This window comes from Simochromis diagramma, unplaced genomic scaffold (assembly GCF_900408965.1).
Source record: "Simochromis diagramma unplaced genomic scaffold, fSimDia1.1 OVJJ01000320.1, whole genome shotgun sequence".
Classification (NCBI taxonomy): Eukaryota; Metazoa; Chordata; class Actinopteri; order Cichliformes; family Cichlidae; genus Simochromis; species Simochromis diagramma.
Window position 1 is genome coordinate 8,107,154 of NW_024386773.1, and position 21,074 is coordinate 8,128,227.

Sequence of the window (21,074 nt, forward strand, 5' to 3'; positions counted from 1 at the left end):
AAAGGCACATATTTCTTCTTTTGATACATGTTCAGTCTCCCTGTCTACATTAAGTATTTAAAGAAATATGCTAATCTACAGACTGATCACAAATGAAATCCAAAAACGATTAACAAACAGAACACCATCTGAAATGATGGCGTTATTATTATTGGGATATGATATAGAAAACATGAGCTTGAGAAGACACGCAAAAGCAAATTAGCTTTTTAGCTCTATTTGTGTCCATTCTATTAGGCCTACTTGATGAGGGAGGTGAGGAAATTGAATATCATATAAAATAAATATAAAATCCAGTATGTAACAAACCTGGAACCTGAACACACACACAATATAAAAAAAAAAAATTATGGATCGTCTGGTTTATAAAGCATAAAGTAAACAGAACATACACAAAAAAATTCTAGTAATTCTAGAACAGGCCTTTTAAAAGTACTGGTGCAGTATTTGAGTAGTTCGGTATAACGCACTGGTTGACGGTTCAGGTCCCTAGCTGTGTACTTGCTCTTTCTCGAAATTGGAACAAAGATATTTCCAGGTGTTGAGCTTTCATAACGTTTCGTACAATGGCTGACGGGCGGTTTCCTTTTTGTTTCCACCGAACTATAATGAAGAAACAGGTAGCTCGAGTTTTGTTTCAGACGCAGAGACGAGCAGCTTACAGTACAGAAAACTGCAGCACAGACACGCCCACTGTTTTGATTTGAGAACGGACGAAACCAAAAGAAGTAGCGGCATTTTTAATGTCTTGTCTTTTTCAAGGTAGAAAATAATTTAGTTCAATGGTTTATTATGTTTATAGCTGCAATTGTCTGTGTGAACACAGCCACGCATACAGGATAGATGTTGCTGTGAAACAGGAAGGGCGTCTATCATTGTTTAACCATCCCCCCCTTATTAGTGAAAATGGTTTAGTCCAAGTTTGAAACGACGTTTTGAACTGGAGGTTTTTAAACTGCGGAAAGAAACACTGTAACGTTTCTAACATACTACTCACCTCTAAAACCTATACTATATTCTTTAAATAACAGCAACAGGTAAGTTCGCCTTTAGAAAGGTGTCATATTTTCATTTCTGTGTAGTCTTATTTTTGACTTTAATAAATACGTTTTTACTCGTTTTATTTTATGTAATTTTTTGTTAATACTTTAATGTACACATGTAATAGTACATTTTCTGTGTGTGGAGTGTAGGTGTACCCAATTTTACCCTTGTACCCAACTTCATTAGTTTTCTTTTTTTTCCCCTAATAAATAATGTTTAACCTAAATATTTATGTTTATATCAATAAACATATTTATATCAATAGTTGCTATAGTGTGTGTGTGTGTACATATGTATGTGTGTATATATAAATATAGAAAAATGTGTGTTTATATAGATAGAGTTGAATATAGATACAGGACTATTGTACATTTATAGAAAAAGATGAAAACCCCTTATAATTTCCTAGAAGTAGTCACACTTTATGTTCTTTTTGATCACTAGTCCCCAAACCAGGGGGCAAATCTTTGAAACTGTAGCTGTGCTGTTTCTCATTAAAATATGACTAAAACTGTTGCTTGATTGTTAATCAATTGACGAACAGTCTCAACCATGACCATTTTGAGTGGAGGCGTAGTTAAAACCTGACAAAAGTGACTATTTGTACCACGTTAACGAGTGATTTAAATGTCTAGACTTCTTCTGAAATGCCAAATCAGAGAGAGGGGGCCACTGATGATTCCCCTGCTGACCTTCCCTGTCTGGAAAAACTTGACTCTCCAACAGGTACGTGGCAGTTATTACAGCAGTTATTGTTTTCAGGCACATTCAGGGGCCATTAGTAATTGAAATATTACCACCGTGGCAGTTTTAATTATCTGTGGGTGTGTGTGTCCTGTCTGTGGTGTCAGGGAGCCCACCCACTGCCTCATTATCCAGTCTAATGGAGCTGGAAAATTGTGTTTCCAACCTGAGTCTTGCACATGAGATAGTGGTGAACAGAGACTTCTGCTTCAAACCCCGAAATCCTTCTACAGACAGGCAAGAAAACACTTAACCACATCTACAGTGACCTTGGTTATTCTTAGTTCCTATATTAATGAGTGTTTTTACCCTTGAGCTGTTCTTTTAAACTGCTTGTCTGCAGCCTGGAGGGTAGAGTGACAGAAATCGTTCACCTGGCCTTTTGGGACAGTCTTCAGGAGCAGCTGAACAGCGATCCTCCAAACTACAGCCACGCTGTCCTTCTGCTGCAGGAAGTCAAAACTGTGAGTATCTGGCATTGTAAGGGTCAAAAGGAAAGCACAAACATGATCACCAACCTTACAAAAGGAGAAATTAGCGCTATCTGATCAATAAAGCATTACTTTAATTCACAATGTATTTGTTATGATGCTGTCAAAAATATTCAGGTTTAAAAGAAATGTGAAGACAAAAAAAATCTTACATTTTAGATCTTTTAGGGTTTTTTTTTTGTAACAATTCAGTCATTTTTAAAGTGACATAAAACAGAAAAATCAGAGAAATACACGTCACAATGATATTACAACAGATTGGGTTTGGCAACTGTGTGGCAGTCCTTTGAGTTTATTTGAGTTTGTACATCACTTTGATGTGTAGAAATCCTATTGTGGGCAGATGTCCCAGTCCTTTTCACACAAGAAAGAAGCTGAACAGCTGCTTGTTTCAGAATTTCAAAATTGATGAAATCTTTGTGCCTTACATTGAATGAAAATGTTGGTGATTGAAAATATACAGTACGAGGGAAGTGATTATCCAGCTCATTTCTTTGATCATACTGAAAAAACAACATTGCATATTTTGAGATGAAACATTAGGTCACTGTAAAGTGTATTTGTAGCTTCTGGGAACCCCAACATATATATACCCAGATGTTTATCTTTAATATAGTCACACTACTGCGCCTCCACAAGGTTTGCACAGCTTTATTTAAAACAGATGACAGGTTCAGGTTTGGCTGCTTTGAGAGTGTACATTTACTTAGAGAAGCTCTGTCTTTGCACAATCTTCTATTTCCTGTAAATTTAAATAAGAAATGGAATAAGATCCCTTGAGCACATATGTAGATTTTCATATCTTCTCTTTTGATTCCAAAAAAAAGGAGAAGAAATTAAAAAAACAGAAAGAAACTGGCCATGTCACCTTTAATCAAACCCATATTCTACTCTACTTTTATCTTAGATGTGTGCTTGTATTTTATAGCTTGTTTAAGATTGTGTTTATCTGCCCAGGGATTGTAAACTTGGTAGTAGCTAAATCTTTATTAAATAGACTTAAAAAACAGTTCCAAGTGAGTGTTTGCAGTGTATTATATTAAAAGAACTGGATAAACTGAATATTTCCAAACAAAACATAACATGTTAGTGAAAACAGACACTTTTCTTCACATTAGATGCTTCAGTCCCTGCTCTTGCCTGCTCACGTCAGACTGAGGTCTCAGCTTGACGAGGTGCTGGATATGGATCTGATCAGGCAGGAGGTCGACCACGGGGCTCTGGACCTCCACCGACTGGCGGAATTCGTTATCAACACCATGGCATCTTTATGTGCTCCGGTGCGCGACCCAGAAGTCAGAGCACTGCGGGATCTCAAGGAACCTGTGGAGCTCCTGAGGTAAGAAGCAGGTTAACAACACCTGCACCGAATAAACTTGTGTCTGACATGGAATCAGTGGCAGGCTGTGGCCCTGTTTAAAATCCAGCATGCAGCAAGCTGTATTCCTGTAATGACATCACTTGCAGACCACATTATTACCAGGAAATGTAACGTAAAACTGAATTAATATACATTCACTGATCAGTTTTCTGCTTAGTAATGCAGTACCAATATAAGATAAATCCAAACTTTTTTTCAGTTGGTGTGAGTCAGTTTGGATGCTCCGTTCTGCAGTAATACCTCTCATAATGTCCAATTAGAACTAAAAATAATCTTCAGTATGTGCAAATATTTAAAAGTGCTTGTAAATTCTTGTTTTAAAAATAGTATAAATCCCACCAGAATTAACTAAATCTATTTAAACAATATAAAGATGCAAATCTATTAATTTATATCCAAAGCATCTATATATTGTGCTGAAGAGATATTAACTAAAATTGAACTTTGGCCAAGCTGTACTATCATGTAATACCACTTTGCGCCACATGATGATGCTGTGAGTTGTGTAACCTTTATTTAACTGGGCAAGTCCATTGCTCTAGTGATGACCTGCTATTTCTTGAGGAAATGCATGTAGAGCTAAAGTATCCACTGTTTAAAACATCTCCAAACGCCTATTAAAATTCTGCCCTCTAGTGGTTGAGGTTACCTTATTTCCAAGAATGTCAAAAAAGGTTTTACTCAAACATTATTCCTCCCAGGGAGATCTTCCGCGTCTTGGGTCTCATGAAGACCGACATGGTTAACTTCACCATTCAAAGCCTGAGGCCTCATCTCATGCAGCAGGCCATACAGTACGAGCAGGCGAAATTCCAGCAGATCCTGGACAAGCAGCCAGGTGAGAAGGGATTTCATTTCCAGCACTCTTCAATCTTCAACTTCACTGGTGCAACGAGTGATAGATGATAAAGGTGACTTTGTGAGTGCTACATTTATGGTCGCTAGATATTTCAGTTTTCAATTAAACCTCTTTTGACCCTCGTCTCTCTAAAGTACCATCCTGCCATTTTTCTGCTTCTCATATATTGGGTAAGGAGTGGGACAGCCAATCCCTGAACTGAGTTTTTGGCTCATGTACTGTGCTTCTGTAGCGCTGGCTAATCAGAGTAACTGGCAGCGTGACAGTCACTGGTGCTGAAAAAGCCATGTTAGCATCCATCCATTTATTTTGTTAATCGCTCATCCAACTTAGGGTCATGGGGGGAGTTGCAGCCTATCCCAGCTGTCATATGGTCAGAGTCGGCCTTTACAAAAGGCTGACAAAGAGAACCACACAGTCTCACATCCACACTTAGTTGTTTTGTTTTGGGTTGTTTTTTAATGTAATTGTTTCATCTAATAAACTCCAGAGTAGACAGCATGCTTATGGAGTCACTAGACAAATAATCAGGTACAGCCGTATAGGATATTGACCCCAAGTGGTCAAAATGGGAATTAGAATCATGTAACTCCCCGTGGTTTGATTTTCAGGATTAAAAAAATTTACCTGCAGTGGGAGATTTTGGCCAAACAATTTTTTCTCACTACTCTGGTGAGTAGTTTAAATACTGAAAAGTCTAAATAGTAAGCAAGATCATGAGTTAAGCAAAAGAGTTTTATCACCTGGGAGAGACACCTGGTGCAATCCCATGTGAAGCCTTTGTTGGGATGGCTGGAGCGTACTCCAAGTGTCATCGAGTGACATGTCGAGGAAAAGGAGAAGACGAGACGGGTCCTTTTTAAGAGCAGCAAAAGAACTGGAGAACTTCAAGACATGTCAAGGAGGTAATTTAGCCATTTAAATCAGCTGTGTTGGAACAAGGACACATCTAAAACCTGCAGGACACTGGTCCCTGAGGCCTGGAGTTGGACACCCCTGTTCTAGAGTCATCACAGCAATCAGGTTTTCACCAGCCGTCTCTAACCAGAAACCACCTTTTACTGGGTCCAGCTCCTCCACCACATCCGACACCAGTTCCACAGACTTAACTCCAAGGCTATAGTCCCAGGTTAATTGCAAATGTAACATAAAAGGTCAATATATGCTGATAGATTACTCTTCATAAAAAGACAAAGTGGGATGGAGATGATTGACTTTTTAACAGAGCACCACAGTCTTAGACCAAGGTAGGTGTGGGGAAAACCACAGAGGTAAATTTAAGAAATTATTGTGCTTTAAAGGTGCATATTTAAATATGTAAATAATAAGTGCAAACACATACAAGGTAAACGCAGTTTTAGCAAAATAACTCAAGTATGAATTCACAGCTAATCCCTACATGAGTTTCTAGTTTCTACTGAATAGAGCATGTTTATTTTTTTAAATGATGGTCTCATTAGTTTAAAAATTGATGATAAAGCAGGGGATGCTTTAAGTTGCATGGAGTTATTGCTCAGTTTCTCAGTCGATCTCCGCCTCAATCATCACAAAGTCTAAAATGGGGATGGTGAAAATGCTCAGCTCGAGGCTTGACAAACCACAGTGACATAACCATGGCTACATCCATCTTTAATGAACAGTCTATGGCTCTGTCTCGCTCAGTAGCCACTAAAATCCATGATTCACTTAGTCGGTCTCATCTGTGTAGTTTCAGTTTTTTAGTATATTCTTAATGATTTTATAATTTGTCACTTCTCTTCAGATTCTTTGGACAATACCACTGCTTGGCTTCAGGCAGCAGCGTCTGAGGTGGTGTCGCCGTGTGAGGCGCAGTCTGATTCTCCCGGTCCTGACAGCCGCGGTCCTTTCAGCCCCACCGCTGTCCTCAACCGGGCCTACATACGTCTTCTCCACTGGGACCCACAGGACCAGAAATATCCTGAGGTCAGCTGCCGTCTGAAAAATTACATCACGCCCATGCTTTTCATCGGACCCGGTGATATTTTATTGATTATGAGGGAATGTTCAGTTTGCCTACCCATTCCTCCTCACTGGTTAAAAGCATGTGAACTGATTTTAGACGCTGCATTAATATAATTGATGAATCATGACAGTTTGCATTTATATACTCTATGACCCCTGGAAATTCATCAATTACCTGTGGCTTCGCAATCTTATTTAGGGTTATAACCATTAGACTCTTTATTGAGGTATTGATTTCATATTTATGCTGAAAACATTGCCCCCTTGTGACCCCAATCTGCCTTCCACGCACAGACCATCCTGATGGATCGGGCCCGCCTGGATGCTCTTGGTCAGCGGCTCCAGATGTTGGTCCTGGAGGCGTCGGTGCTGCTCTTGACTAACGCTCAGTGCGGCCGCGTCGTTTTCTCCCTGCAGGGGTTTGTAGGTAAACTCAGGCAGTCCATCACTGCCCTGCTGGAGGGCAGTCACACAAGGTAAGAGGAGGATGTGGTGATGCATGTACTGGCTGTCACAGGGAACAGGTATTGTATGAGAAAGAAACCAATGGAGGTGACATGAGGCAACTAGCTTGTCAGAACAGATCCAGCTAACCTCATTCTTTCTGTTCAAGAGAGGGCGTGTCATGATTAGCGGATAAATGTGGAACAGCAGCTTGTAATGTTCGAGGTCTGCTTGCACTCTGGTCCGAGCTGCAATAAAAGGCAGCACAGGCTGTTTCTGCCTTAATCGCCTTGGTTACAATGTGGCAGTATTTAAAGACCTCGGCTGTTTTTTAACCCTCCGTAATATGTTCATGCGATCATTATTTAAACGCCAGAAGAGAAATCCTGAGCAAAATTAGAAGCCATTGCCATGGTTGAACATTTTTGCTTTGGTGTGTTGTAACAATGAATATCTCAAACTTGGCCTGGGTTCATAGTTGACAAACTTCAAAAACTGAACCAATCAGCATGCGAGATGAGGCTAACTTGTTAGAGCTGTTTAGGGGTACGAGGTTTATCTAACATTTGTGAGGAATTATCAGCTATAATCAAGCCTGAATGTTCAGATCATCTATGAACTCTATGAACTGGATCTGTTTTACCTGACTGTCTTTTATGCATATACTGTTACCATGGTGGATGCTAATATTAAACATGACCAGAGTTTCAAAATAGAGCAGTCCTAGACTGCATATCTCCGCCATGGCTGAAGATCACCTCAAATCAATTTCATAGATTTGAAAAAATGTTTGAATCATTTTGTGATGTTTTCTTGAAAAAATACAAACAATGTTTGATATTTGGCAAGTTCTCCAATTTTGCCAGACATTGGTTTGTTTGTTTGTTGTTTTTTTTAAAACTCTGGCTCTAAATTTTGTCAACAAGAGCAGGTATCCTTAATATGGTCACAGCGCAGCCTGTGAGCACAGAAGCCCCACCTACCTGCTGTTCAAACCGTCTGTTTGACAGCGACAGCCAGTCAGAAGAAAGTTGGCTTAAAAGGGAGCGTGGTCTTAGAGTTAGAGGAGCTAACACTGTTTGTTTGAGACAGTAGAAGTAGTAGAAGTGGAGTAAGGAATATTTTGACCTTCCCCAACTTTAAAATTATAGATAATATAATTTTATAATATAATATAATATATATATAATAGTTCCACTTTAAAATTTATAACATTGTAGAAGCTGTTCTGAAAAATTGAGTTCCAGACAATCTGGCATTTGCTCTTCAAAATCTATTTCCATGTCAAACATCTGTGGCTCAATTACTCCTACGTTAGTTTTATCATTGCATAGCAGAAAGTAGTCTTTCAGTGTTAACTGTCAGAGCAAAGCAGATATGCCTCAGCAGCAGGCAAGCAGCAGAAGAGGTGAGAGGAGACAGAAGATGACATTAATTTGCATTTTCATAAATACGCATCTACTAAAAAGAGGCAAGGGTGTAGAATTATATAGAAGCCATTTTAAGGAGTGCACTCATGGACACAAATGTGTAATTGTGAAAAACAAAGATGAGTTTGTAGGAGTTTAATCAATGGGCAGGAGAGGAACTTTAATCAAAATCCTGCTCTTGGAGAACTCCTTTATTACTTCCATCAGTTCCTGTACATAGATGCGTAGGCCTGTGAGACAATATATGTCTGATGAAGAATGCTGATGGTTGGTCTGATGCCGGTTTCTGGTGCTACAGGGAAGCTGACCTGAAGGGGGCCTTGTTGGGGATTGGGGAGATAGTATTGCAGCAGATGTCTGAAGCGCTGGCTACTCAGGGAGGAGCAGCCCTGCCGCAGGAGAGCCAGGATCTGCTGAAGGGACAAATATCTGAGCTGTGGAAACACAACAACCCAGTCTGCGTGCTTATAGGTAAGACAGGATGGGGGAAATGAAATATATCCACATATTGGACTTACATCAGTGTGTATTACTATATAATGTCAGCTGTTTACGTTTTGTAAGGTGTGAGTGGAAAAAATGGCCATTATAGACTACTGGAAAAACATTTTTAAAAGAAGTATATTTTACGTAGCAAAAACTCATGTTTGGAGAATCACAATTTTCAATGGACAGATTAAACTAATAAGTTAATTTGATCTTTTTTATTTGTGTAAAATGTCACAAGAAAGACCATGGTGATATCAGGATGTAGAAGCAGATCATGTTCCTTGAAAAATAAATCCTCAAAGTATTTATTATAAAAACTACAGAGTATTTACATGTGTTTTTTCCTTCTTTTTAAAAAGCAATATTATCTTGCATTTTATATATTATAAGATTATAATATTTATAATACAGATGAGCATCTACTCTGTATTTCTTTATATATTGCTTCCAAAAAGCCAGACTTTATTGTAGAGGTCTTGAGCAATGGTTCTCCACGCTTTCTGAAGGTCTTTTGAACGTGTGCTTTGACTATTGGCTGCTTTTTCCACTCATTTTCAGCCCACTCCTTGTACCTGACCATTTTCACAGGAATATTTTTTGTTTGTTAAACCACTTGAACCTGACTTATGAGTCATTCAAATAAGCACTTAAGGGACAAACCAGTGTTTGTCACACTGTTATTAGCAGCATGTTCCCATGTCTTCAGTTGAATCTATAAACAACAAGATGATTCCAAAGAGCTATTAGCTGAAAACTTGGCATATGTTGGCATGATGTCCAGTGTGTCCTCAAAGACATTGAGAAGGCATCAGGTTTTTGGTTAAGTTCTTACTTCATTAAAATTTAGGATAACTTGGCCAAACAGAGTGGTTAAAAAAAAAAGCGGTCCTGGAAAAATATTTTCATTAAGATAGATAAGTACATGTTCCTGCACTTTAATGCTGCTGAGTTTAGATAATCTCTGTTTAAACTTGGATGTGTGCTGCTGCAGAGCTGACTTCTCTCCCTCCTTCTCTCCATCAAACAGGAGAAAGGGTACAGGGTTTCCTCCAGGACACGCTGCGGGGCGGCCCTGCTAAAAGGAGTCCAGAGCTGCCTGCTCCCCTCGGGCTGCTGAGTGCTGAGCTAGTTGAGCTGGGGACGGCCTTTGGGCGAATCGTCCACTTCAACCAAACAGTCTTTGGTCCCTTCTATGCGCCCATCCTCAGGAAACTGCTGTTCCAGCCAGTAGGGGCCGAGGCTGGGGAGGACTCGCGCTAAACTGAGGCTGACCCTTTCAGTTTGTAGCTACATCCTTAGGCAATTTAAAGAAACAAAGGCACAGAACCAAAATCCTGTGTTGCCTTATACATATTTACTGCCTTGAAAAAAACAAACACGTGAAAGAAATTTTAGTAATTCTGACCCAGGTGAAAGCTATAATTATTATATTTAGCCATTTTAAGACACTGAATGTGAATGGTTTTAGAAATCAGAGCACCAAAGAACATATGATGAGTCTGTAAATAATACTTAAGCTTTAATATGTAGCTCTTCATGTTGAAAAATGTTTATGAGTAACTTACCAAAGACAGCATGCACCTTTTCAATATTTTTATTATTATTATTTTTTTCTTCTTGAATCAAAAATATACTTGTGTTTCTTTCAGTCGTTGACATTGGAGCGGGTATGTGCTACTAAACAAATACCAAAGTGATATATTTTTTCCACCAGCCATTCAAAGACATGAAAACACGTGAGCTTGAAAGAAATTATCGTTCACCTTGTTACATTTTAAGCAATATTTCAGAAAAAAACTGTTACAGGATGCACATACAATGGGATAAGTTAAATCCTAAAGAGGTCTTATTTTAAAATCTGTATTTTTTTTTTTCTTTTTAAAAAATACTAATACAGTTTTTAGTATTTTTCCCCCATTACATGTTATTGTAGTGAAGCTTACAAGAGTCCTGTTTTAAATGTATGTACACGCTAACTTTTCAAATGTTTGGAGTGACTGTGCTATAGCTGACTGCCAACAAGCAAAGGAAGTATTCAGAAACCAATTTGTGCCCTTTTATTTGCTTCTGGCACTATTTTTGTAACCCATTAACAAACTGTATAAAAAAGATGGACACATAGCCCTGGGGTCTATAAAGTAAAGCCGGTGCATAAACGGCTTAAACCTAGATTCTTTATAATGGCCAGCAGGGACCAATTCTGGAAGCAGTCAAAGTCAGACAGTGTACAAGTGAGGAAAAACTGCAGTTCCTTTAGTGACCACTTGTGTCTCCATTGACTCTCATGTTTAATCCACAAGCTTGGTACAAAAACAGATTTGGTCACAACTATACAGTTTTTTCCCCCGCTCATACAATAAATAATAATTATAAATGCAGAAGCAGACAGTTGGTGATTTCATTGGTCGCTACCTTAGTGATGCACCCAATTGTGATGATACGATACCTGGTAACTTGTATTTGTTTTTTAAGAAAAGACTTATTATACTTTCAAACATACTTTTCATAAATAAAATGTTATCCGTCTAATTTATTCAAATTAGTCTTATTTTAGCTCTGCGAGTGACCACTGCATAATTTACAGTGACACTTCTCAAAGTGCCTCGAGGCTACTACTGCTGTGATTTGGCGCTATATAAATGAAATTCAATTGAACTTCTCCTTTACCTGCTGTCACTGTGAGCACACCTTTTATGCATGCGTGGGGTAAAGCCAATAACAGAAACATGAGATGAAATAATACCACATGGAGTTGACAACATGTTACTGTATGTTACTGTAGTAATGCAATAAAAGCTTTTTAACAAGTGTTACACTGAGCATAACAAGAGTGAGGACCAGCGAGAGTGAGCAAACAAGAGAGAGAAGCTGATAGAGAAAGCATCCGAGTCTGAGCTTTTCAGCAAATAAGTTAACTTATAAGTCATAAATAAACTCCTATTTCTTTGCTTTTAGCTTCCTCCATGTTAGCTTCCATGCTTTTGACTCATGAAACACAGACATGAAATTAATTCAGTAAAATCTAGATTTAAATTGAACAGAATGACCCATTGGTAGCAGATCCAAATATCAGATTCATCCACCCCTATCTACATCCACCTTTTATATTCAGTCAATCAATTTCAGTAAAGATAAAGTTTATATTAACTTTTTCCAGTGTTGCTTTGTTGTTTTCTAATACTTCATGCTACAGTCACACTAGGTAAAGCAGTGGTAGGAGACCATGACACGACCAAAATTATTGCATCACGTTGGAATCTTACTGCAGCACAGCCAGTCTGCTATCAGTTTGTGGCTGACTGGAGTTAAGTTGGCAGTAACATTGCGTTTGTGAAAATACAGCAATTAAATGTGATAAATGAGTGAAAATCTCAAATGCTTCAGGAATTCTCATTAAACAGAAACCGACATTAACTTATATTCAGTGGGGCCCAGCAAGCCCCTCATAGATTTGAAATTCCTCCTCAAATACTCACATAGTTGCTGCAGGACAGCAGGCAGGTTGTACTCATCGGAGTAGACTAACTCAGATTGTTTGCCAGTCTGTCTGCGTTTATAAATTGAATGGCAATTATTTGACTTTCTGGGGATTATCGGTGACCAATGCAGTCGTCTTGCAGTCCAGTGTGCTTGTCCAGAGGTTTAGGGTGCTGCACGCTCAACCTCTGGTTGACCACTTGGTCACCACAACTATAGTCAATCGGTCTCCAGTTGCAAAAACTGAATAAACGAATGGATTCAAACACAAAGCAATGGGCAATTTTTTCCCCTGCTATTACTGTAGTGTGACTGAGCTGTTAGGTTTGAGAGCTATGCAGAATGACCCAACATGCATTTTAAAGAGTCAGCTTTTCATTTTCTATTTAAATTAAATGTATACCCATAGCTGGAATGTAGCTAAAATAAAACATTTCTAAAACAATGCCAGTTTTGAAGAATTGTATTCATACGGTTAGCAAAAACATGCAAAAAAAGGACAGGCAATTCTCATTTAACTTTGACTTTGCTATACGTCCCAACAGAACTGATAAACATATACCTGACAGAAAAATGTTTCTTCATGTTGTGCAAATGCTACGTTTACTGTGTTGAATACTGATGTGTGTGTGTGTGTGTGTTTTCACCAGGCACCTGGCTGCTTGGCTCTGACTTGAATGCAGTTGGAGACATGAGAGAAACAGAGACTGGGGGCTAATCGTTTGTTTAGAATAAAAAGTTGCACCACCCACTAATCTCTTTGGCAGGAGAAAGAGTGAAAGTATAATTGTACATTAATTACCATGTTTGTTGTATTTGTCACTTTAAATTTTAAACAGCTGGTGTAATGTTTCTGCTTTTAACTACTCAGCCATATAAAAGAAATCAATGCTGACAACAGACGTGAGAGGGATTCTTTAGTCTTTGTATTATTTAATGTCATTAATATAATATTGCTTTGAAATTTGAAACAGTATCACATTTTCATTGACAAACCATACTCTGTCCAGAAACATGGGCAAAGCATTGTATGCTGGTACAGTTTTTTTTCTTTTCCTCTACATTTTGTTACCCTTTAATAATAATTCCCACATTTTCAATAGACCTGAATCAATAGAAATGCTCATTAATGGTCTATATCATTAATGGTCTACAGTGCTCTAAACATTACAGTACCTACATAACAAGATCAGAAAGTCACACGGAGGCCAGGAAATAGACTTGACCTTTCTGAGTGACCTTTCTCAAGACAGGAGTGATACACAGGTCCTGTTTAGCCAGTGATGTGGGACTACCGGTTTACCTTTTAGTCTGTGTTGGGATTCATCTCAGGGGCAGTGGAGGAGCAGGGGATATACGGAGTGAGATCTAAATGTCAGAGTAAGCGCTGGTTTGGCCCTGCACATTGCATAAGGCTTACCTCTCAGTTTCTCTCTAGCTCTTTCACACTGCTCTGCCCGCTATAACTCAACACACACAAACACACTCGCATCGGCTGCTCCCCTTCAACTCACAGCTTGGTATCCGGAAACTTGAACGCTGGGGCGAGCTACACAAGGAAAACACCAATGTTAAAAAGAGCGGTTACATGCACAGCGATATCATGCCACCAAAACTTGCTTTAAATAGCTTGCTGCTCATTTAAGTGTAATGCTTTTATATTGTGCATCCATAATAGAGCAGGTTGTTTCGGTGACACACAGAATGGGAGAACATACGTGACAAAATGTTGGACGACGATGGCAAAACGAAATGAGGGTGAAGCGCTGAGTTGGCGTGTGACGGGGAGAGGGAACGTAAAAAGCGAATGGCAGGTGAGTGAGAGGAGACGAGACACTGCTACGGTACATACAGAGAGACTGCTCAGGCCAAGTGCATCAAAGGGTACGAAAACACAAACACACTGCCAACATGCAATCGTCAGTGGAAGCTAACAGTTAACAGTCAGAAACAGAGTGGCAATGACACAGCCACGGTACCGCACGCAGGCCGGTTACACTGTAATAAAAAAAATAAAATCAGTCAGCCTCCACGAGCTCAATCCTTCACTTCTCCCGCAGCACACAAAAACAAGGACAGTGGCCAGTGATGTAAGAGTCCAAACTCCCATGAGGACAGACAGAAACAAGGCATACAGCACGCACAGCAGGTAGTGCACACAGGGGAGAACCCACAGATATGTGTCGACTTCACGACGACCTTTTTTTTTCAGTCACAGTGCAGGAAGAAAATCTTTTAAGAAAAAAAAAGAAAATAGTACCACGCTCTCAGCATTACAAATCCACTCGCATTAACACGACACCAGAGCAACATTTAGATTTGGCTCTTTTAATGTAGTGGAATAAAATCTTTTCACCCCCTCAAAGTAACACAGTTTGCATGTACTGTACCTAATTCTAAATTGGAGTGAAACAGCATGGATACCTACTCAAGTAATCATGATAATAAGATGCTATGACGGGAAATGTGCATCAGATTGTGCTAGAGGCTCATTAATACACCCAATATTCTTTTTTAAACTTTGTTTACGTTTTGTTTATGTTTTTTTTTTTGCCTCTGGTAGTAATGTTGGGATTCTTTACAATCCCTTCGTAATCATTCCCCCCAACCCACATTTCAGTTATGCCCCGTCTATCAAAAAGTATCACAAAAATCCACTAATGTCAAATTTGCACCATAAGAAAAAAAGAAAACAAGGTCTTAAAAGGGATAGTGCCATGTTTTTAAACACAGTGTTCCTTTTCATTTTTTTTCTTTGTTTAAACTGACAATAAGAAGAAGCTGTGATTTTCAGGCTCTCAGTGCTACCACGACTGCTGAGAGGCACTGGGCAGTACAAGGCCAGAGCAAAGACTCATCCTGACAAAAACTGTACCATCTCTGCATCAACGTCATCCCAGCTAGTCACAGTCAGTTTAAATACAGCAGGAAATAAGAAGTGTTGCCTTTTTTTCTTTTCTTTTTTGCCTTTAAAGTCTTTTAGAAGCAGGGTGGAGGCGTGCAGTTGTTGGGTGGTGGTGTTCGGGCAGGTTAGGGGATTTTAGTTGATTATAGATAACTGTAATGAAGTAAGGCTGTTGTCCTTGATATTGTCCTTCTGGGTGTGTATGTGTGTATTTGTGTGAGTTTACGAGGTCTCAGTTTTTGGTCCGTTTTGAGTCCAGACATCAGTGATTAGATTCGTGACCGATTCCTTGTGGTCTTTCTATGAGTATTGTACAAATGCGTAGAAAAAACCCCAACAACAACAAAAAGAAAACACAAGTTGTTTGCTGCATGTTGCTGTTTTGTCTTTCATTGATTAATTGTCCATCTTGCATCCCATGCTATCAAAGCAGCCTCCTCATAGTGCTTCACAGTGGTAGATGCCTGGTAAGACAGGACAGGCTACAGATGGAGAAAGAAAAAAAATTATAACTGTCGAGAGGCAAAACAACCAAACAATTGTGTAAATGAAAAAGATATGTTAATAATAATAATAAAACAAAACTAAATATAAGCTACAGACTCGAAATCTATCTGTGTGATACCAAAAAGACACAATAAAGAAAAAGTTAACATTTTGGAGAATATGCTTGCTGGGAATTATGCAAGGGGACACAACTGTACATTTAATATGGAGCTGACTGGATTTACAGGTAGCAGAGCACCTGCTTAATTAAGCTCAGCTGCCACAAGAGCCGATACTGAACTGAAAATGTAACTTTCTTTTCAGTAGTTTTTGCTTTTATTTTATTTTTATTGTATGAATTTATTTAAGCCATTCTTTTTTTGGTTGTGTTTTTCGTTTTGGTTGCTATAACACAGACATTTACCAACTTTTGGGATAAACTAAGTAGAAATGCTTTAATCTGTTTGGCATACAATCTTATAACTAGCTAACCTGCCTTTAGAAAATGAAACACAATCAGCACCACTAAAGCTCCCTAACGATGTGGCTTGTTTAACCCAGCGGTTCCTAATCTGTGGACCCTGATGGGAGGAACTTTGAAATTTGGGATGCGGACTGAGGTTGTTATAGTTAACTTAAACTGAATGGAAAAACAAAAGCTAGGTTGGAAAAAAAACCCACATCTCAGTTAGGCCTCAGTCACACAGGCCTAGAGACTGGTCCCCCTGGCAACCACGGGTCGTTAGTGGAAAATATTTAATCCCCGACTAGTTGCGGAGATTTCTGGCTGCTGCTGGGTGAGCTTGGTTGCTAAAATGGAGCTGCATCAAAAACTTGCTTGTGATTGCACTGGTTGTCAAGACTGCAAGTTCACCTGTACTTTACATCAAGGAGGGTGACTTGTCTATAAACACTTGCCACAGCTACTTCCCGAGTGGTAGTGAAACCTTAGGAAGTGCACTGCAGACTAAAACTGGAGACTGTTCACCTTCAAAAGTAAAAATTGCTCTTTTCATGCAAGCAACACATTTCAACAGCAACTTTTACTTTGAAAGTGAATGGTCACTCTGTGCATAATTAGCAAGTGTTTGCAGATGAGTTGGCATCTTCCATGTGAACAACGGGCACCAGTGGCAATCTGCTGGAAACCAAAACAATCGCAAGGAAAGTTGCATGATGGGCTTTAGCAACCAATTTCACAGTGACCCCAATAACCTCAGCAACCATTACACTTTTTTTCCCCTAGTAACTGGAGGTTGCCAGGGTGGGAGAGGAGGGGTCGCCTGTGTCTAGGCTGGTGTGAAAACTAAAACGTGCAGTATACTTATAATCTAACCTATCTAATAATATTAGACCGTTTCTTTAGCTATTTGTTAAATAGCTGAAATTTGTCAATAATCAGTGGGAGAATGCTTTGGTGAATGTGCTTATTGAGATATGTAGCCTGTGTGATTTCTGTTTCAGCTTTATATTAACTATACACCTGTGAGACTGTTGTCAATATCCTCACGTAATTCTCTGCTAGACATATTTCCCAAAACGTCTAACAGAAAACCATTTTTAAAATAATATAAACTCAACACTTCTGGAAATACTTCAACTTGCCTTTAGCCAGTGTGAAGTCTAGACAGAGCAAGAGAAAAAATGAGCATGCCTGTTTTGTCTGTGGAGAATCAATTTTTAAAAAAAAAAAAATGGCTTGAAAGAGGAAGAATAATAAAGATGCAACCTCTGGGAGCTATCGGGGATTTGGAGGCAGATGCAAGTTGTCAGGAAGAGGAGGATGAGGAGGAAGAGGCAGTTTGGTTGAGAGAGCGGGGCCACTGTAAAATGAGATCAGTCCAGGATCATCCGTTCCAGAGCTCCGCCATTGGCTGTAGCAGCAACAGGCGACAGAGGCTGCCAGGGGGTGTTGGGGAGGCATGGGGGAGCCGCAGGAGTGTTTGTCATGGCAGGTAGGAGGTTGGTTTGGGTCGCTGGGCAGGGCAAAGGAGGGTGCAGGAGTAGGCAGCCCTGAGGGATGCTATACCATCACAGTGAGAAGGCACGGGGCTCACATGTATATATGTGTGAGTGTGAGAGATAAATAGAGAACCGGATGCAGGGGCAGAGGAAAATACAGGGGGGTGCAGAGGGGCGGCTGTGGGAGTCCGGCCTCAGAATATGGTGGTCTCGTACTTGGTGCTGACAGGGCGCCTGTTGGCGTCCCGCTGGTCCAAGAGCCAGGTGGTGCTGCCCAGGGACTGCATGTCTGGGTCCATCTCCAGGGGGTCGATCTGCCGGGGGAGGGAGGGAGGAGGGACGAGAGGAGGGCGTGAGACGTGTGGCAGTGGAGGCCATTGCGCCACACTGACAAGTCCTCAGCTCACACACGTGCATGTGGATTAGAGGTACAGTCCAGTGATCATGTTATAATCACAGACACTCAGGGCTCAATCCACAACATGGATGATGTCTGACAGAAAAGACCCTCAGCCTGTATAAGCAGCGGCAGTAAAACCAACAATACGACCCTCTGGGAGTTAAAACATACGCTGATTAGTAGTTCAAAAGCACCATGCTCTACACCATTGGCTACTGTCATAGCACAAACGGCAAAGACACATAATTCTACATGCATTACGCTGAGTAATTTACTTAGAAATACATTTGACTTTTAATTAGCTTGAAAAAAATCTCAATGTAGGCGTTTGGCAATCTGAAATTTCCTGCTTATGAAAGACACCTTCAGTTGAAAATATCTTAAAAACAGTTTAAAACCATCGAGCAGAAACAACTTCAGCCATCATGTTATTGACGCAATGGGCTAAACCCACACTGGCATAATTTAGCCAACAGTCTTCATATAAAGACGGTAAATCACATCAATGAGTCGCTCGTCCCCGAATGGGTTTAACCACAGAGCTAATTGCATTTTAACACTAAAATGTAAGATGAAGATGAGAGATGGGAAAATAAAAGGATGAGGTTCATGGTTGAAATACTAATAACCACACAACGTGGAGGCGAGGTGCACCGAAGCACTCAGATGCAAGAAAAATAAAGAGGAGAGGGAATTGTGTGTAAGAAGATGCATGATTAAGGATTGAATAGAGGAAAGGAAAGAGAAGGACCTGGACTCCAGGGCTAACAGAGTGCAACGGGAGGAAGGAAGGACGGTGGGTAGTACACGTGTGACAGTGACAGCAGCGGCATTCGAGCAGAGGGGCACCCTGGGAAGCAGGAGGACCAAGAAGACAAGAATAAAGACATGTTAAAAAAAAGAAGAGCGCAGAGGGACAGAGAATTTATATGCACTAAACAGACAGTGTAGAAATCCAGAAGCAGCAGAACGAGCAGTTCATTATCTGTCCTTAAAGCTCAAGAGGGCAAATTTCTCAGCATCTTTGAGTTTTCTTGTCATTGACTGTTTACTTAACCCTGTCCATGAATACTGGCGGTCCAATTATAGCTTAGTAGCTCCAGCTAGGCATGGCAGTATTTATTTATACTTGTGTCATTTTTGGCCCTCCATATGGCAGGTCTGTGAAGCGTTGGATTTCTCCACTTGCTCAAGTGGCGTGCATGTGGCTATAGTAAAGATGGAGCAAAGTGTGAGGAATTCATTTACGAGTGTTTTTACTGTTTAAAGAAATCAGCAGCATGCCCAGAAGACTAGTTTAGTACCTACAAACCTACAATAACTGTGCATGCATCTGATTTGAGAAATTAAACTGTCCAGGGTAACAGCATTTCTATAAATTGTTCAAATTCACATATCAATATTTGTCAGTGATCCCAGTGAAGCAATTATATACTGGAGTGCATCCTGGGGTCTGTCAAAGGTTAACATTACTGGCTAGGCCCTTTTCTTTATTGAATATGGGCACATTTACACTCCAGCTAAAGTTACTCAAGTAAGCAACATTTGATCATCACGCTAATTAACAGTGGAAGCTTTGTAAAGCATTTTTAGAAATATTCTATCCACAGCACAGATAAAATACTAGGGTTAGCTAGCTTTAGACACGACAAAAAATATTCGTGCATAGATGATGAGCTGGCGAAGTTTGTGAAATTGAGCCAGAGGTGTGCAGCTTTTGGATCTGTCTTAGCACACTGGTTTAACAGTTGTTTTCACTTATGTTTACCATTTTCTGCTTTATTTCAAAGCTCTGACACTAAATGGGCAAACACTCAAATATTTTGGTTTCCTAATATGTCATGTCATTGAGTACTATTTAACCCAATAACAGTAATGTATACATGTCATCTAATGACATATGTTTTAGTCACTGCATTATTTCTGATAACTATGTATTTTAATGATAATAGTCGGTTGGGGCTTTTCCTGGCGTAAGAAATACACCGACCAATCGCAACTGGATTTCTTTAAGGGAAACAGCCATTAACGAATCTGGCCGATGGGCATACACTGGACTTTTTTTTTTTCATTTTGAGATGCATACTTAAGATTCCTTTACAATATTTTTGTTTTAAAACCAGAGGGGAAAAAACCTGACAGTAACAGTTGATAAATATTTTTTGTTTTAGGAAATATTGTCTTTATGCAAACTACAGAGGACAGGGCTTAGCAAACAGTCAATCTCTTCTTAGGTAAAATACATAAGAAACCTTCATGATTGTCACAGTTTTTGTTTCACTTCACTTGGTAGCAGCGAAGTGTATTAAAACAAATCGCAGCTGACAGAAATCAGCCCCCCCCCCCCACACTCTTCTCATCTAAAACTTAAACAACCAGCAGGCTCATTATGCAGCTCTGTGATCACTCCATATATTATCCTTGCAGGCAGGTAGTAAAACAATGTGATTTGTGTCTCTGAATAAGCAAGTGGTCCAGCAGTGTGTGCGTGCGTGCTCCTAGCGGCGGCTGTGCAGCGCTCTCAGGTGACAGTGATCACTGAGTGCTTATTATATGCAGCCTGAAAGGTCAATACATCAATGCTCAGGGTATACCTGAACATTTATGCAGCACACTCAATCAGAAGTGAGGAAGCAGCGGGTGGTTCTGACCAACGAAGCTGTGCACAGGCTTAGAAAAATCCCAGAGGAAATCACACACCTCCTCCCACCCCCCTGTTAGCAACAAATAAAAGGAATCATTCATCACGCTTCACATATGCACAAAAAGAAAGTCTCCTCTGATTGGAGTGACTCACAGAGCAAAGTAATGACTCATCACTTTCTACCACACGCACAGCAAATCCTCCTTTGTAGGTGGCCCATTAGGGGTTCAGCAGTGGAGAAAAAGTGGGTCACAGGGTCTGTCTACCTATTTTGAAGTATGTTCCTTCACACCCGCTTTCCTTTTAACGTGTAGAGCAACCTCACCACTCAAATG

At 39.9% G+C, this 21,074-nt stretch overlaps 2 protein-coding genes across 8 annotated transcripts in view; one reads left to right on the plus strand and one right to left on the minus strand.

Annotated features, from left to right (window-relative positions):
- The first annotated feature begins 18 nt into the window (after nucleotides 1–18).
- On the plus strand, nucleotides 19–11,394 carry LOC120717993 (T-complex protein 11-like protein 1). The gene is made up of 10 exons (XM_040006293.1): nucleotides 19–1,037; nucleotides 1,680–1,770; nucleotides 1,896–2,025; nucleotides 2,132–2,252; nucleotides 3,398–3,618; nucleotides 4,362–4,498; nucleotides 6,282–6,463; nucleotides 6,797–6,978; nucleotides 8,675–8,847; nucleotides 9,893–11,394. Exons 2-10 carry the CDS (start codon nucleotides 1,692–1,694, stop codon nucleotides 10,123–10,125), a joined length of 1,458 nt encoding a protein of 485 aa, XP_039862227.1. The 5' UTR covers nucleotides 19–1,037; nucleotides 1,680–1,691; the 3' UTR covers nucleotides 10,126–11,394.
- Nucleotides 11,395–12,633: 1,239 nt separating this feature from the next.
- Nucleotides 12,634–21,074, minus strand: part of anks1ab (ankyrin repeat and sterile alpha motif domain containing 1Ab) — a 53,279-nt gene continuing 44,838 nt past the window's right edge. For 3 of the 7 annotated variants that reach the window (XM_040006270.1, XM_040006265.1, XM_040006288.1), the window contains one exon: nucleotides 18,017–18,945. In XM_040006270.1, the coding sequence (XP_039862204.1) occupies nucleotides 18,703–18,945 (243 nt within the window). In that variant the 3' untranslated portion in view covers nucleotides 18,017–18,702. The other 4 variants (XR_005692316.1, XM_040006276.1, XM_040006284.1 and 1 more) reach the window with 4 other exon arrangements.